Source organism: Panthera pardus, unplaced genomic scaffold (assembly GCF_024362965.1).
Source record: "Panthera pardus isolate Hobbes unplaced genomic scaffold, ASM2436296v1 HiC_scaffold_26, whole genome shotgun sequence".
NCBI lineage: Eukaryota > Metazoa > Chordata > Mammalia > Carnivora > Felidae > Panthera > Panthera pardus.
The window spans coordinates 4243019-4260797 of record NW_026526832.1 but is presented as its reverse complement, the minus strand read 5'-3'; the positions used below and the strand labels follow the sequence as shown (position 1 = coordinate 4260797).

The window sequence follows — 17779 nt, the reverse complement described above, 5'->3', positions numbered from 1 at the left end:
GCATAGAGGTTGCTTAAAAAAATAAAATCTTTAAGAAAGGAAAAAAGAAAAACTAGCTAAATGTGAAGGGGAAGCACATTCCGCCCTCCTAGTCAGTCACATCTCGTCTATATTGTACATGCAGGAGCAAGTCCTTGGGCAAGTGTTGCAGATGAAATATTGAGAGTCTATAGAGGGAATTAGTCTGCTTCTAGATACGTGCCTTGTAAATGCAGAAGCAAATGCCACATGGGTTTTTGCCAAAATCTCAATGAAAACATTTCTATTTACTTTAATCTTTACATTTAAAGCTGAAGAGCAAAATTCAGGATGTGGAAATGTGAAATCACTGAATGGATCTTGCCAGTGTGGTCCCAATGGCCATTCAGGAAGCAGAGGGCACATGTCAGAATCCAGACAGCAGGGAGTTTTCTTCTTCCTGTATTGGAAACCTGAAGCTGGAGGCAGCTTTATGTGAATATCTTTCATCATTACTTAGTCCAGCAACTCTTGATACAGATGTACATTCTCCAAATGCTGGGTGGAAATGGACTTTTATTTCTAAATATAATTTCTGAAGGCCTCTCAATAGTGGAAATTTCATATTTTCTCTATTCAGAGCAGGCTTCGTGTTGGGCAATTCTTCATTAGGGCAGAAATGTCCTTCTGTACAAGGTGACTGCTCATACTGTGAGGATGCCTGGCACTGTCACACCAAGTACAAACTAATTTTAGACAGGAAAACTGTGACATCTTAGGAGATGCTAAAAACTATTTCCTTGCTGCACAGGGTAAAACTTGATGACAGAGCTTCTTTTAAAACCTTGCATTTTTGAGCACAATCACATCACCTGAATTGCCACAGGTGAAAGACCTGAAAAACTAATAGCCACTCTAGGGGCGCCTGGGTGGCTCAGTCGGTTAAGCGGTCTTCGGCCAGGTCATGATCTCGCGTTCTGTGAGTTCGAGCCCCGCGTCGGGCTCTGTGCTGACAGCTCAGAGCCTGGAGCCTACTTCAGATTCCTTGTCTCCCTCTCTCTCTGCCCCTCCCCTGCTCATGCTTGGTCTCTGTCTCAAAAATAAATAAAAACATTAAAAATTTTTTTGAAAAAAAAAAAAAACTAAACTAAACTAATAGCCATTCCAGCCCCAACTGCTCTTTTATTCTCTGAAACCCCAAACTAAAGTAAGCATCAAGAGTTAGGAAAACCAAAAAACTTTATTTACAAAAGTAAACTTTAACTCACTTTTATATATCATATAATGTTAATGCCAACAGCAACAGAGCCTCTGGAACACTGAAAACACTTGGATTTTAAAATACACTGAGGTTTGTGCAGCTCAATTCCCCCTAGTTATATTATAAAACTTATAAACATTTCATCAACTACGTTGTTTGGTCGTGTTTCTGTGCAGAAGTCACGTTTCAGGGTAGGTTTACCACCAGACACAATCACATAACCATTGGCTGTGGATTTCCAAGAAGCAAAGGAGCCAATCTTAGCAAAGCTCGCACTGGCATTTTCAGATGTTGAAACTTGAAGAGGAGTTCAGCAAAGCTTGTGCTCCCTAAAGAAATGGAAATGGGGGGAAAGTCACATCTCTAAATAAATTCAGCTGTACACCCTTTTGAAGAAGCTTCAGACACAATCACATTTAAAGCTGACATTCTTCCCTTTGAAAATAATTCCCTAAAGACACTATTTAAGTTCTGAATTTCCCATATCAAAATATAATTTGATGTAAGTTTGAATTTATCCATCCTGTACTTCAGAAAGTGACCTGTAGCTACATCTGAAGCTATTACTATTATTTAATTATATATCACTTAAATATAATTAATAAATGTGCTTATCTACTTTCAACTACCATAATCAATGTCTTCAATACATACCTGAAAAAAGAACACAGGCTTAAAAGGAGTCACAGAGAAGTTTAATTTAATGCCTCAACCTCCAAGAAGCAATGGTTCTCAACCTTGGCCCCACAGAGATTCCAACATCATTCAGAAGTGGAATACAGCCTGGACACCTGGAGGTTTGAAAGCTGCCCAGGTGATTCTGATGCACAGCCAAGGTTAAGAACCACTGTTCTAAAGGAATTAGGAAGTGTATTACCTTAAAATCCTATTAAGCATCCTCTTCCTTTCTGCCTCTACCCCACCAAATGCAACTGTCCAGTACTCTTCTTCTAGCCCCACAACATACATATATATGATCCCTATGCTTCTAGGCCACAGCAAGCATCCTAGAAGACATGCAGACAGCAGAGGGAACAGGATCACAAGATCTCATGAAGATGGACAGAGAAAAGTCTCATGATACGATCAAGAGGCATTCTGATTAAAGGCATGACTAACACAAGAAAGAGTTCTGCTACACAGGATATGAGAAAGGCAACTACTTCTCCTAAGTATTTCCTTTTATTGATTGGCCTCTGCAATCAGCTGAATTAAATGTGTTTAATAAACCTCAACAGTAATTAAGACAAATTTCCTATTTAATTGTTACTCTGTGGTGCTCCCCAGACCTTGCTAAAACCCATGCACAGAGAATAAAAACATACAGGAAGATATGAAACAACCCCAAAATACTGATACACTATGGAATCGAACAGACCTTTTACATTTAATGTGATACTGAAATTGTTAGGTTTAAACATATCATCTTGCTATTTGTTTTCTATTTACTCCATCTGCTCTCTGTTCCCCATCGTCCTCTTCTGGATGGAGTATTTTCTATGTTTTTTTTATGATTCCATTATAGCTCCTTTGTTGCAGTAAGTTCTGACTCTGTTTTCTTACTTCAGTAATTGCTTTGTGACTTAACAGCATACACCTTTAAATTATCAAAGATTACCTTCAAGTGAGATTATACCACTTCACCCATCAGCATATGGGTCTTCCAACAGTACGTCCATTTCTCCCTTCCCAGCCTTTGAGCTACTGTTGTCATATTTTTCATGCTTTATAAACCCCATAGTACATTGTTTTTATTTTTATTCTGTTGTCTTTAAAAAAGTTTTTTTAAAAGAAATAAATCTTGCCTATTTACCCAGGTGGTTACCATTTCCAAAGTTCTGCATTCCTTTGTGTAGACCCCTATTTCCATCTGATATTATTTTCCCTCAGCCCAAAGGACTTACTAGACAACATGTCCAGTAGCGTGGGTCTGCTGGATTCTTTCAGCCTTTGTATGTCTGAAAAAGGCTTTATTTCATGGTCATTTTTTTTGAAAGATATTTTTGCTGGGTATAAAATTCTAACAAGACTTTTTTTTTTCCCTTGAGTCCTTTACTCCACTAAGTTATCACTTACACTGCTTCCTACAAGAAATACACAGTCACTCTTATTTTTATCTGTAACATGTCTTTTTCCTCTAGCTGTTGTTAAGGCTTTTTATCACCAGTCTTGGGCAATCTGGTTACAATGTGCTTTAGTATAATTTTATTCATATTTCTCATGCTTGGGATTCACTGAATTTCTTGAATCTGTGGATTTACAGGTTTCACCAAATTTGGAAAATTTCCAGCCATTATTTCTTCAAATATTTTTTCTGTCACCCCACCCCCTCAATTTCTCCCTTCTTCAGGGACTTCAATCACATGTAAATTAGGTGTTTTAAGTTCCACAGCTTACTTCATATTTAATGCTCTGTTCCTTTGTTTTCCTTTTTTTCTTCTTTTACTTTTACATTTAATTTGGGACAGTTTCTAGTGCTATGTCTTCAGGCTTGCTAATTTATTATTATGGAATGTCTGATCTGCCCATTAAACCCATTCAATGTACTCTTCATCTCAAAAAGTTCAGTTACAGTCTTTTATATCTTCTATGTCTCTCAAGGTTCTGAAATACAGAATAGACTTATAAGAATGGTTCTAATGTCCTTGTTTGCCAATTAGAACATCTGTGTCAATTCCAGGTCAGTTGTAATTGACTTTTCATCTGATTATAGGTTCTATTTTCCTGTTTCTTTGTGTATCAGATATTGTGAACTTACCTTGTTGGGTACTGGATATTTTTGTATTTCTATATTCTTGAGCTTTGCTTTAGAATTACATTTCTTGAAAAACAGTTTGATGCTTTTGTGTCACGCTTTTAAGATTTGTTAGGTGGGACCAGAATACAATCAGGTCTATTTAGTCTAGGGCTTCCCATTAGTAGAGCAAAACCCTTCTGAGAATCTATTGCCCCTTAAATTATGAAGTTGTGAGAACAGGCACTGTTCCTGAACCTGTGTAAACAACTGGTAATCCATGTAGACAATTCTCCCTCCAGTCTCAAATAATTTCTTCACATGCATGTGCTGACCAGTAAGTACTCTTCTGATAGTTGAGGGCGACCCTCTGCAGGTATCTGGCACTCTCTCTTTGGCATTCCATCTGGTAAACTCTAGCTCCTTGGGTCTTCCTGTACTCTTGGATCTGTCACCTCAAATCAAGAAGTCTTCTAGGCTCGGGGCACCTGGGTGGCTCAGTTGGTTAAGGGTGCAACTCTTGGTGTCAGCCCAGGTCATGATCTCATGATTTGTGAAATCAAACCGTGTTGGGACACTGCACTGACAGCATGAAGACTGCTTGCGATTCTCTCTCTCTCTCTCTCTCTCTCTCTCTCTCTGCCCCTCCCCTACTTGCTTGCTCTCTCTCCCTCTCTCAAAATAAACACTAAAAAAATTTTTTTTAAAAAGAAGGCTTCTAGGCTCCACCTGGGTTCTTGCTCCCTCCCCACAGTCTGAGACCTCTCAAGGCTGTAAGCTGGGACAATCATAGGGCTTATTTCATTGTTTCTCATCTCGCAGGGATCACTGTTCTTCATTGCCTCATGTACAATGTACCAAAAGCCATTGCTTCATATGCATTGTCCAGGTTTTTGGTTCTAGACAGGAGAGTAAATCAGATTCCTGTTATCCCATCCTGGCTGGGAATGAAAGTCTATGCTTTAAATTTTTTTCCTATTTTTAGTATTTTGACTATTCTGTGACTAGGTGTGGTCTTCTTCATATTTATCCTGCCACTGTAAGTTGATGTCCATTACCCATTTTTCAGAACCCTTTGCCTTAGTCTCTGCAAACACTGCATCTCTCTCATCTTCTCTTTCCATTTATTCTGGGGTCCCAACTACATGCATATTTGACTTTTTCACCATGTTCCACATGTCTCATACACTTTTCTGTATTTTCAATCCATTTTCTCTGTGTACTTTAATCTGCTTACTTTTTTAAAAATGTATTTACTTAATAAGAGGGAGAGAGAAGGAACAGGGAGGGGCACAGAAAGAAGAAGAGAGAGAATCCCAAGCAGGCTCTGCACTGGCAGCACAGAGCCTGATGCAGGACTTGAACCCACAAACCATGAGATCATGACCTGAGCCAAAACCTAGAGTCAGAGGCTTAACCGACTGAGCCACCCGGGTGCCCCTAATCTGTTTACTTTCTACACACCTGCCTTCCGGTTCACTTATCTGCTGTGTCTGATACACTACTTAATCAATCCACTGAATTCTTAATTTGTTATACTTTTCAGTTCCAGAATTTCCATTTAACTCTTTCTTATTGATTCCAGATTTCTGGTGAAGTTCTCTATCTTTTCATTTATTTTCTTGGAAATAATATCATAGTTAAATTTTAAGTCCAAGTCTAATAACTACAATAATCTAGATCATATATGAGTCAGTTTCCCTTACCTTTTTTGTTATATCTTGTAATTTTTAATTCAACACTAGATACTGTGTATTAAAAATTTAAAGGTTCAAGACATATTTTGTTCTTCCTAAGATTAAGGTGATGCTTTCTTCCATAAGGCAGGTAGAATGCAAAGAGATCTCCATTCTGTTTGAGGCTAACATCAGGTCTTGTCTGTTTCAGTTTTCATCTTTATTCCTAGGGCTTGGCTCTGCTGCTGTTTCATCAGAATGGCTGGGATGCTTATGGAGCCACTTCACCTTGGCAGCCCAGGAGCTCTACCCTTTGTCTCCTTGGCACTACGCTGTTGCTGAAATCTCTGTTCACATTTTTAGCCTCCTGGCTTCTTCTAGATTTCTTAAAAGTCTTACCCTGTGCATGTGCAGGTTAAGATTTGGTTAAGTGTCTCAAGAGAAGAGTGTGTCCAGTTTTTGAATTATTGTTCCTATTGTTCCCTCCTACCTGGAATTTAGCTCCTCAAGTTCTAGGTTCTCATGCAATTGTTAACCCAACCTCTGTCCCCTGCCCAGCAGCACCACTGCCTTTTGCTGGGACTCTACTTCTTGTACCATGAAGTGGCAAATGCCTTTCAGAGAAAGCCAGAGTAAATATGGGGTTTCTTCATTATGCTTCCCTTCTCTCGCGTACTGCGGACCCTCAATCAAGTCTGGCCAAAATGGCTGCTACTAGTTCTTTTAAATAGCTATTTTAGGGGCACCTGGGTGGCTCAGTCGGTTAAGGATCAGGCCACAATCTCACAGTTCATGAGTTTGAGCCCTGCATCGGGCTCGTGCTGACAGCTCAGAGTCTGGAGCCTGCTTCAGATTCTGTGTCTCCTCTCTCTCTGCCCCTCCGCTGCTCACACTTTGTCTCTCTCTCTCTCTCAAAAATAAATAAACTTCAAAAAAAAAATGTTTTTAATAAACAGCTATTTTATATAGTCTGTCAAAGTTTTATATTTGTTTTTGTGGGAAAATCAATCCAATATAAGCAATTCCCTCATGGCTTTAACTAATAGTCTCCAGATAGTACATTTCTATCTGAGGTTTTCAAAAACAGCAGTAAGCTAGTTATGTTATTAAATTTTAAATGATTAAATGGAGCACTCTTTGCTCTTCTTAAAAACAATTTTTGGGGTGCCTGGGTGGCTCAGTAGGTTAAGTGTCTAACTTCGGCTCAGGTCATGATCTCACAGTTGGTGAGTTCAGACCCCCCATCAGGCCCTGTGCTGACAGCTCAGAGCCTGAAGCCTACTTTGGATTCTGTGTCTCCCTCTCCCTCTCTGCCCCTCCCCTCCTCACACTTTGTCTCTCCCTTTCTCTCTCTCTTTCAAAAATAATAAATAAAACATTAAAAAAATGTTAACAATTTTGAATCCTCAATAAGCAAAATTTGAAAGTGATATAAATAAAGGTGCTTAGAATTAATTATATTTTATAATTCAGATTACTGGGCAAACTCTGTATCTGATTACATATTCTGAAAAATACAGGGAGATGGCAATATTTTAAAACTCTGTATTATAAAAACGTTCAAATTCATACAAAATCAGGTACCTGGTCATTTTAAAGCTTTATAATATTAGAAATTAAGATTATGTGATTAAAAAGAAACATCCAAACTAAAAACCCAACATATAAAGAAAAAGAAAAATAACTTTAATAAAAATTAAGAGAGAAAAATAATATATCCTTTTGATTCATTAGTATATAATGGTGTTTGGGGCTCTCTGAAGAAGAATCCATCCTTCTCTAAATAGAAATAAAAGTTTATGCATGTGTAAAGTTCAGATGGTGTTTTTAGAAAAAGTTCTCAACACCTAAACATGAATGAAGACCAAAGCCTAACCAGAGAAAATAACTCATTAGAAATGCCTCCTACCAAGAAACTTAAAAACTAAGTGAGTCAATAATACAGGTACTGAAGGGATTTAGGTCTGCAATTACCTTCTAGTCCTACAGACGGCAGGTGCCATGGCGCTGGTACCGAGTGGTAGACGAGGAAACAGGCCAGCATGCTCAGCTGAGATTCCTCAAAGGGCTGCCCACTGAGGTAGGCGTGCACACACACATCACCCCCAGCTGTGAGAGAAACACAAATGGAACTGAAGCAACTGATGACAGAACTGAGAGGCAGGAGGAGTGCCTTCCTTCTATTATTTTGTCATCCAGAACTCATTAAGCACTTACCATACACTATGCTGGGCATTAAGGCTACAGTGGGAAAGCAGATAGAGTGCATGCCAGCACGGAGTCTGGAGGGTTGTAAGGGACAGTGACGTTTACACAATGATACAAACAAATGTGTAATGAGAAATTGGGATGAGTGCTATAAAGATGTAGTGGTCACTGAAGTTGTCTCTCCAAACATCCATTTCACAACCTTTCCCTCCAGGATACAACATTTGAGGGGACTGACTTCAGCTCCAGAACCGGATCCTGATTAGTACTGGTCAGACTTTCTCAAACTCTAAGATGCATCAGAATCACGTGGAGGGCTGTTTAAAACACAGATAAGTGGGCCTCATCCCCAAAGTTTCTTGGATGGGGTCAGAAAAACCACATTTCTAAGAAGTTGTCAGGAGACGCTGCTGCTGCTCCAGAGACCACGCTTTGAGAACCACTGGCCTAGGTCAACCAAGGCAATCCTACTCTCAACACGGTGATTGGCTCAGGGACCAACAGACCTAGGCTTTCCAGCAAGACACATTCTTTTTCACAGTGACTGACTGAGGAATGTGCACGAGTTCCAATTCAAGCTGGAGACATGAGGAGATGCTTGACAACATTCTGCTAGAGGCTTTTGGGAAAGTAATTTCCTCATTGTTACAAGTAATTTCCTCATTGTTACAGCAAAGCTCCTAGAAGAACGCTATTCTTCCTCTGTGCAAAATGCTGACCTTGAGGCAAGGAGCAGCCATTTTATTACTCTAAGAAAAAGCACTCTGAGGATAAAGCCAAGGCACAGAGTGTAAATAATGGAACCTCAGAGAAATGGGGCTTAAGCACTAGCATTAGATGACCCTTAGCCCACCTTACCTGTAGACTTCCAATAATGTAAGCTTATGTGTGTCCTTATTGTTTAAGCCAGGTTGAGTTAGGCCCTCTGTTACTTGTAGACAAAGACATTTTGATATATAAAGAAAAGTCGAGGAGGAAGGGGGAGGGGAAGGGAGGAAGGAATAGGGTGTAGGAGGGAGGGAGGGAGAGAGAAAAAGAGAGAGAGAGAGAGAGAGAGAGAGAGATAAAGATGGCAGGAAGCTGCCTGAAGTAGTGTGATCTTAGAAGGCCTATGAGAAAGGGGCACTTATATTGAGGCTATAAGAATAAATATAAATTGAGTAGGCACAGAATAGAAGAAAAAGCAGCATATTTAACAGACCTATGCAAGATGGGAGAAAAGAAATTACAACTGCCACCAAAAAAAAAAAAAAATCATAAGAGACTACTATGAACAATGACATGCCGACAAATTAGACAACCTAGAAGAAATGGATAAAGGGTAAAGTCATAGAAACATAGGTCTTCTAAGACTGAAACAGGAAGAAACAGAAAATCGGAATAGACTGATTACTAGTAAGGAGTATGAACAGGTAATCTAAAACCCCCCAACAAGCAAAAGTCCAGGACCAGATGGCTTCCCTGGTGAATTCTACCAAACATTCAAACAAAATTCAACACATATCGTTCTCAAACTCTTCCAAAAAACTGGAGAAGGGAATGCTTCCAAACTCATTTTACAAGGCCAGAATTAAACTAACACCAAAACCAGACAAGGACACCACAAAAAAAGAAATTTACAGACCAATTATTCCTGATGAATATAGATGCAAAAATCCTCAACAAAGTATTAGCCAACTGAAGTCAACAATACATTAAAAGGGTTCCCACCACACCTATGGCCAAGGTTTCAACAGACCTCACCAAAATGCCATCTCAAATGGAACATGCCATGGAAACCATGATGTTCAGGTTTCACAGGTTTGCTGGGGACAAAGGCAAAGGAGGACCTGAAAGTACTCATGGAAAAGGAGTTCTGTGGATTTTTAGAAAATCAGAAAGACCCTATGGCCGTAGACAAAATAATGAAGGATGTGGACCAGTGGTGAGATGGCAAAGTAGGCTTCCAGGGCTTCTTTTCACTGACTGCTGGGCTCACCATTGCATGCAGTGAATATTTTGTGGTATACATGAAGCAGAAATGAAAGAAGCAGGCAGCACTGAGCAGCCTGATGAGAGTTCTCCTAAAGGATCTCTTAAGGAATCTGTCCCACAGCTTCCCCCTGTATAAAGGATTCCATGACCAGATCAGGACCCTCGGAAACTATACAAATAAAATCTAACCCCTATTTGACAAGCAGAGAAAGAAGTCAGTGAAAGCTAGATAAGCTTTTGATTTTTATATTTTTTGCATCCTTTTACCCTCAATAAACAAATTCCTTTTTTAGTTCCTCAAAAACACCACCACCGGGGCGCCTGGGTGGCGCAGTCGGTTAAGCGTCCGACTTCAGCCAGGTCACGATCTCGCGGTACGTGAGTTCGAGCCCCGCGTCAGGCTCTGGGCTGATGGCTCGGAGCCTGGAGCCTGTTTCCGATTCTGTGTCTCCCTCTCTCTCTGCCCCTCTCCCGTTCATGCTCTGTCTCTCTCTGTCCCAAAAATAAATAAAAAAAACGTTGGAAAAAAAAGAAAAAAAAAAAAATTTTAAAAACACCACCACCACCAAAAACAAAATACAATACTTTTAGAAGGATCATATATACCACAATCAAGTGGGATTTATTCCAGGAATGCAAGGATGTCCAACATCTACAAATTAGAGTGATATACCACACTGACAAAATAAAGGATAAAAATCACGTGACCTCAATACAAAAAAAAGCATTTAACAAAATTCAGCATCCATTTATGATAAAAACACTAAACAAAGTGGATATAAAAGAAATGTACCCTCAACTTAATAAAGGCCACATATGACAAAACCATAGTTAACATCATATTCAACACAGAGAAAGTAACAGTTTTTCACTTAAAACAAGGAACAAGGCAAGGATGCCCACTCTTGCCACTTGTATTCAACACAGTAGTGGAAGTCCTAGCCATAGCAATTAAGCAAGAAGAAGAAATAAAAGGCATCCAAACTGGAAAGGAAGATTTCAAACTATACTACAAAACTATAGTAATCAAATATAGTTGGTATTAGATACATAAAAGCACATAGATCAACAGAACAGAGAGCCCAAAAATAAACACACACATATAAGGTTAATTAATTTACAACAAGGAGTCAAAAATATACAATGAGGAAAGGACAGTCTCTTCAATAAATGGTGATGGGGAAAATGGATAGCCACATGCAAAAGAATAAAAATGTACCATCTTACACTATAAACAAAAACTAACTCAAAATGGATTAAAGACCTGAATGTGAGGCCTGAAACTATAAAACTCCTAGAAGAAAACATGGTTAGTAAGATCCTTGACATCAGTCTTTGGTGTTGAATTTTTGGAAATGACTCCAAAAACAAAGGCAACAAAAGCAAAAATAAACAAGTGGGACTACCTCAAACTAAAAAACTTCTGCACAGCAAAGGCAACCATCAACAAAATGAAAAGGCAACTTACTAAATGGGAAAAAATATCTGCAAATCATATATCCAATAAGGGGCTAATACCCAAAATACACGAAAAAACTCAAAAAACTTAACAGCAAAAAAAAAAAAAAAAGAAAAGAAAAAAAATCGAATTAATGTGCAGGGGACATAAATAGACATTTTTTCCCAAGAACAATACAGATGGCTAACACACTCATGAAAGATGTTCAACCTCACTGTCAGAGATATGCAAATCAAAACCACAATGAGGTATCACCCCCCACCTGTTGGAATAGCTATTATCAAAAAGGCAGGAAATAATAAGTGTTGGAGAGAACGTGGAAAAAAGGAAACTCTCTTGTACTGTTGGTGGGAATGCAAACTGGCACAGCCACTATGGAAAACAGTATGGAGGTTCCTCAAAACATTAAAAATAGATCATGTGATCCAGCAATCCCACTGCTGGGTATTTATCCAGAGAAAACAAGAACACTAAATCAAAAAGATATTCAGTTTGTTGCAGCATTATTTACCATAGCCAAGATATGGAAACAACCTAAGAGTCCATCAACAGATGAATGGGTACAGATGTGGTATATATACACAATAGAATACTACTCCACCATTCAAAAAAATGCAATCTTGCCATTTGCAACAACATGGATGGACTATGATGGTATTACACTAAGTGAAATAAGTCGGTCAAAGAAGGACAAATGCATATGATTTCATGTATATGTGGAACCTAAAAAACAAAACAAAACTCATATATAAAGAGAACAGAGTGGTGGTTATCACAGGGGAAGGGGGTTGGGAGGTGGGTAAAAAGGATGAAGGGGGTCAACTAGTATGGTGATGGATGATAACTAGACTTACTATGGTGGTCACTTTGCTGTATATACATATATCAGATTATTATGCTATACACCTGAAATTAATATAATGCATTCTATTGAAACCAATACAAAATTGGAATCAATTTTACCTCAATTTATAAAGTGATGGTTCTTCACTAAAAAATAAATGCACATTTTTGGCAATCATAGTGGCAAGTCAAATTTGGTAGAGAACAGTGTTGTAAACCACCAAATGCCCTAAAAGAGCAATAAGAAAAAAGCAATTCAGGGCACTATTATAGAAAGTGCTCTAGTCACTGCCAAAGTTTCATTACTGATACAAAATGTGCAAATCAGACAATCTGAAAAGGATTAAAGACATACTTCTTATCAAGAGCAAAGGTCTGCTATATATGATCAAATGCTGAACTGAATACAAAATATCAAAACCTATGTAATAATCTGTATTTTCCCCAAAAATGAGAACAAAAATGAGATTTTTAAAAAGTTTAAAACTACATGACCTTTTGAATTCAGAGAGAAAACGATAGAACAATGTAGGTATTAAACACTTGGAGTTTGAAACAGTTGTTTTCCATGTATATCCTTCACAATCTGGTTGACAATTTTTTTTTCAGAAATGTATTTTCTAATATTACAGTAGATAATTTTTACTTTAATAATATTCAAGCACGGTTAATATAATAACTGTCAAGATAGTAATCTACTGCTTACCAACAGCTTTAACGCATCAAGAATTGTTACTACTTATGTTACCAGGGTCAGTATTTACCCAAAACTGGTTGCTGTCAGATATATATCAGAAGGTATTTGAATGAACTGAAAAGAGTAAAAAGACGAAGGAGTTGACTTAAAATCAATTTCAGACATATATCACACATCAGACAGATTTCCATAAATCAGAAGGCTCATCACTTGTCTCACATGAGGTATAATTACTTCCACACTATTAGGAGTAACTTTACAATTCCCCTGCAGTCACAAGTCTGTACTTCCAAACCACAGTCACCTGATGTCCCAGGTTCCCACCGACTGACTCACAAAGCTAGTAAAACAAACATTCACTCTAAGCACACATCAAGTTTTCAGTGTAAACAGAGTGGAGACACATGAAAGGGAAGAAAATAGCTACTGGCTTCACAAGTAGGTGGCAGGCTACACCCCTAAGAAATAGCCGATAAAGGTGCTAGAAAGGAAACAAGATCTGATGCTAGAAAAGCTAAAACAAGTTCCTAAGTGTCAAGTGGTATTTAAATACCATATATATATACGCGTATATATATACATTTAAAATGCCACATATATATATATACACACACACACACACACATACACGTGTGTGTGTACAATATATATGTGTGTGTGTATAACAGATATGCACATGCACGCACACGTGTGTGTGTGTATATATAGTTGTATTAAGCAGAGTTAAATATATTTTTAAAGAAGTTGAAGTAAATAATCAGAGTCCAATTCGTTACTGAAAACATTAAATCTATAGCCATTCTAGCTTATACTCAGATTTATCTTATTTACCAACAAAAGAAAATGTCACAACAGAAAAGCCTGAGTCCCAATGTATCTTAAAAGCACAGGGCACGATGCTATTATTACCTTGTAGCCACTGGTCCAGAGTATTATCAATAGTGCATTTGACAACAGGGAGGAACTCAGAGTTCATAAAGAGTCCCCGCTTAGGATGGTTCTGCAGCCGTTCCTGATGGCTCCTGGAGCTGAAAAACTCTAACACCAACTTTATCTGCCAAAGTTCAGATGTCTCAGACATTTCTCTTCTTCCTAGTCTTCTCATAGCCTTGAAGAAACAAAAGGAAAAGCAGTCCACTTCATGAAAGAGTGAAGGGGCCCTAACTGTCTCTTCCTCAGAGTTGTATTATCGACAGAGTATTTTTTAAATACGGCTCATAGGGGCGCCTGGGTGGCTCAGTCGGTTGAGCGTCCGACTTCAGCTCAGGTCTCGATCTCACGGTTCGTGAGTTCGAGCCCCGCGTCAGGCTCTGGGCTGATGGCTCAGAGCCTGGAGCCTGCTTCCGATTCTGTGTCTCCCTCTCTCTCTGCCCCTCCCCCATTCATGCTCTGTCCCTCTCTGTCTCAAAAATAAATACACATTTAAAAAAAAAATTTTTTTTTAAATAAATAAATAAATACGGCTCATAGATCAATAAAGGGCAGAGGAGAATCCATTCCATGTTTTGATGCCATCTGCCCCACAGAGGAGCTCTCCACTGGGTACAGATACACATCTACTCTTCAATACGATCCCCACATAAATAGCTTCCGGTAAAAGCAACAGTGGCAAATGAGCTCATTCTTGCCTCAATGGCTCTGAAAAATGAAAACCCACCAGGTCTCCTGCCAGTCAGTCACTTCTGGGAAACCCAAGTGGGGCACAACGATTTGGCTGGGATCAGGCCAGGGATCCCAGGGCTCAGAAGGCAAACACAATACTACTGATAATACTGCTCTTGGGGCCCATCTGCAAAGTCACCATGGCTACAACCAGCAGGAATGTTCTTCTGCAGACACCTGCCCACAACTGTGAAGGGATAATGGTTCAGAGCATAAAAAGGGAATACTTCCAGCTAACAAATGAAAAACACAACTCATTACTTGGCTGCTATATAGAGAGGTGTTGTGAGAAAGCAGTCTCAGAGTGGATATCATATAATCATACTTTCCAATTAAAAAACGTGGATGGATACCAGACAATAATGCCATTCTGGGCCATCTGGTTATATTAGAAGGTGCCTTTTAAGTAAGAATGCTACTTAACAGAATGTGATTTGCAGGTTTTTGGGAATTATGCCCTGCCTAAACATCATTTTCCCACTTTTCAAGAGAGATTATTTTGCCATTACGGATTATTTCCTTTGGCTTTAAACAATGAGTCCCAAATACTTATCTGTGAGCTCATCATATCATATTCACTTAAAGAATTGTTTAAAACCACAGACCTGGACCTCATCCCAGAAATTCTGATTCAGTAGATGATATAGAATAGGATTTGAAGATCTGTATTTTTAAGATTCCAAATATAAATTAAAGCCAAGTTAAAAACCTACTGGCTTAGCTTAATTTTGGGTCTGAAAGTCACATGACATAAGTCATATGTACTACTAATAACCAAAACTGAATAAATTGGTCTGATCCTTTAGAGAAGCTATTAAACATTATTTTCTACATTACAACTTTCAGGCTCTTTTAAAACAGCAACAACACAAAAATTTTAAAGTGATTTAGTTTCCTAAATCACTACATACTGATACCATAACCTCTTGCAAGCTTAATCACGCAGACATAATTTCACATTACTGCCATCACTAGGGCACTGTTTATTCATTTACTGCTCATTGGCAAAGCCTATCCCTGAAGAGGCTTTGTCAGGAAGGAGACAAGAGACCACCCAACGATGCTGGGGGAGAAAAGGGAGGGAATGTTCTTTTCCTCTGCTAATCAGGGGAAGAGAAAAAAAGGGAAGAATGGGGACCATAGAGTAAGACAATCCACTAAGAGGCATTCCTGTTATCATAAATTCTAAGCTTTTTTTGTCATATACAGAGTTTTCAAGTTTTATAGGGTTTCCTTTTTGTGAATTTCTAAAAGCAAATGAGAGACCAAAAAGATGGGACACAGAGGGAACCTTACCTCATGGTTCAGTATGTTACTTAAAATACAGTATAAATCTCATCAGAATTAGAATTATGTTTTTTGACCATACCTGATCCATTGCTATGTATGCAGGCAACATCTCTGGGGTCTCCTGAGTGACACATTCATAGAGTACTGAAGAAAACAGATCCAGAATTTCCTGTTTCTGTGAAAAATCAGAAACATTTTGTAGCACATCAATGTATATTCCAAAATCAATTCAAGATTGTATAGCAACTACTATGGCCAATTCTTAAGCTCTGCAGTCAATGACATAATAGGGTAACACAGCTATCTCTTTATAAATCATAGTGAATGCAACACTAAACATCAATAAAATATAACAAAGTCCCAAAGGACAGTTATGGATGTAAGTGCTGTGAGGAGAGGAAGGATCAGCAGGGGTAAATGAGCAAACAGGACACATAGAGATATGCCCTGGGTTAGGCTGGCAAGAGCAAGATCCAGAAAGAAAACCCAGCATCCAGAAAGATGCAGCAGAAAACACTGAGCAGAAGAGGCATGGAGGAGGCAGCACAGCCAAATCCAGCTAGGCTTAAGGAAGGGCACGGACCTTCATCAGAGACCCGTGGCCCTGAGTGCATGCCCAGCCCTTACTAGCTGTGTGATCTTGGGCATGTGAGATCTCTGAGTAGGATTTCCTCATCTGTAAACCTGGAATGATAAAGTACCTACCCCCAGAGTCAGAAAAATGAGAAAATTACATAAAGTACTGAGCAAAGTATCTAGTAAATAGTAAAGATTCAATACGTTAAAGGGGTTAAAATTATTTCATTTAACCCTCAAATCAACAGTATAAGGTAGGTTCTACCATAATCCCACTTTTAGAAATGAGGAAACTGCATCGTGGAGGGTTAAAAATTTTCCCAAAGCTACACGCACTTATAGGCAACAGGTAACCAATCCCAGATAGCAAATTCCTACATCCAAGCTTTGCGATCTGCAATGATGGATTAAATAACATATCCACTGGGCACCCTTTGAATCCTGAAGAGAACAACAGTTTTACAACCAACAGAAAAAAGTGTTATAAAATACAGAGGAATAAGACTACGTAAAAGTAAGAGAAAGGTAAGAAACACTGAAAATAGCAATCAGTACAACAATGCACATTAATACCACCTATCGAAATTAATGTCTTAGAAGTTTTTTTGTTTTATACACACACACACACACACACACACACACACACACACACACACACACACACACACAGAGGAATATTACTCAGTCATCAAAAAGAATGAAATCTTCCCATTTGTAATGACATGGATGGAGCTACACTGCATTATGCTAAGCGATAGAAGTCCATCTGAGAAAGACCAATACCATATGATTTCACTCATATGTGGACTTTAAGAAAGAAAACAGATGAACATATGGGAAGAGGGAGAAAAAAGAAGAAAGAGGAAACAAATCACAAGACACTCTTAACGATAGAGAATAAACTGATGGTTGACGGAGAGAGGTGGAAGATGGGCTGGGTGGGAGATGGATACTAAGGAGGGCACTTGTGATGAGCACTGGGTATTGTATGTAAGTGACGAATCACTGAATTCTACTCCTGAAACCAGTACTGCAGTGCATGTTAACTAAAAGTTAAATAAAAATTGTTTTAAATAAAAGAAAATTAAAAAAAAAAAAAACTTTAAGTCGTTTCTTGTATCAAGGCAGGGAGTTATCGAATTTAACAGTTTTTAGTCTATGAAATACGTGTATTTGCCAAGCAAAAATCATCCAACATACCTGAGGTGTATCGGCAATCTCAAAGACAGGTCCAGATGTTACAGAGGTTTATGGTGGTGTCCGCAGGTAGAAATAATAGCAAATTGTAGTCTAACAGCTAAGCAAAACATATGACACATACCTGACCCATGTTCACGGTCGGTTTGCAGAAATATTCAGCAAATGACAGAAGTGCTGGATCAGAAGTGAATGCTGAAATTGTTTCTGGCTGAAAAAAATAAAAAGCAGCAACAAATAGAAG

The 17779-nt window shown here is 38.6% G+C and overlaps 1 protein-coding gene and 1 pseudogene across 4 annotated transcripts in view; one reads left to right on the top strand and one right to left on the bottom strand.

Annotated features, from left to right (window-relative positions):
- Positions 1-1211: 1211 nt before the first annotated feature.
- The window catches only part of ANAPC1 (anaphase promoting complex subunit 1), a 96665-nt gene continuing 80097 nt past the window's right edge, over positions 1212-17779 (bottom strand). For all 4 annotated transcript variants that reach the window (XM_019445262.2, XM_053890952.1, XM_053890951.1 and 1 more), the window contains 5 exons: positions 17660-17746; positions 15842-15937; positions 13720-13918; positions 7604-7738; positions 1212-1548 (listed from right to left, as the gene is read on the bottom strand). In XM_019445262.2, coding sequence (XP_019300807.2) covers positions 1433-1548; positions 7604-7738; positions 13720-13918; positions 15842-15937; positions 17660-17746 — 633 coding nt within the window. In that variant the 3' untranslated portion in view covers positions 1212-1432. The remainder of the gene's footprint in view (positions 1549-7603; positions 7739-13719; positions 13919-15841; positions 15938-17659; positions 17747-17779) is intronic.
- Positions 9585-9999, top strand: LOC109262339 (protein S100-A10-like; annotated as a pseudogene).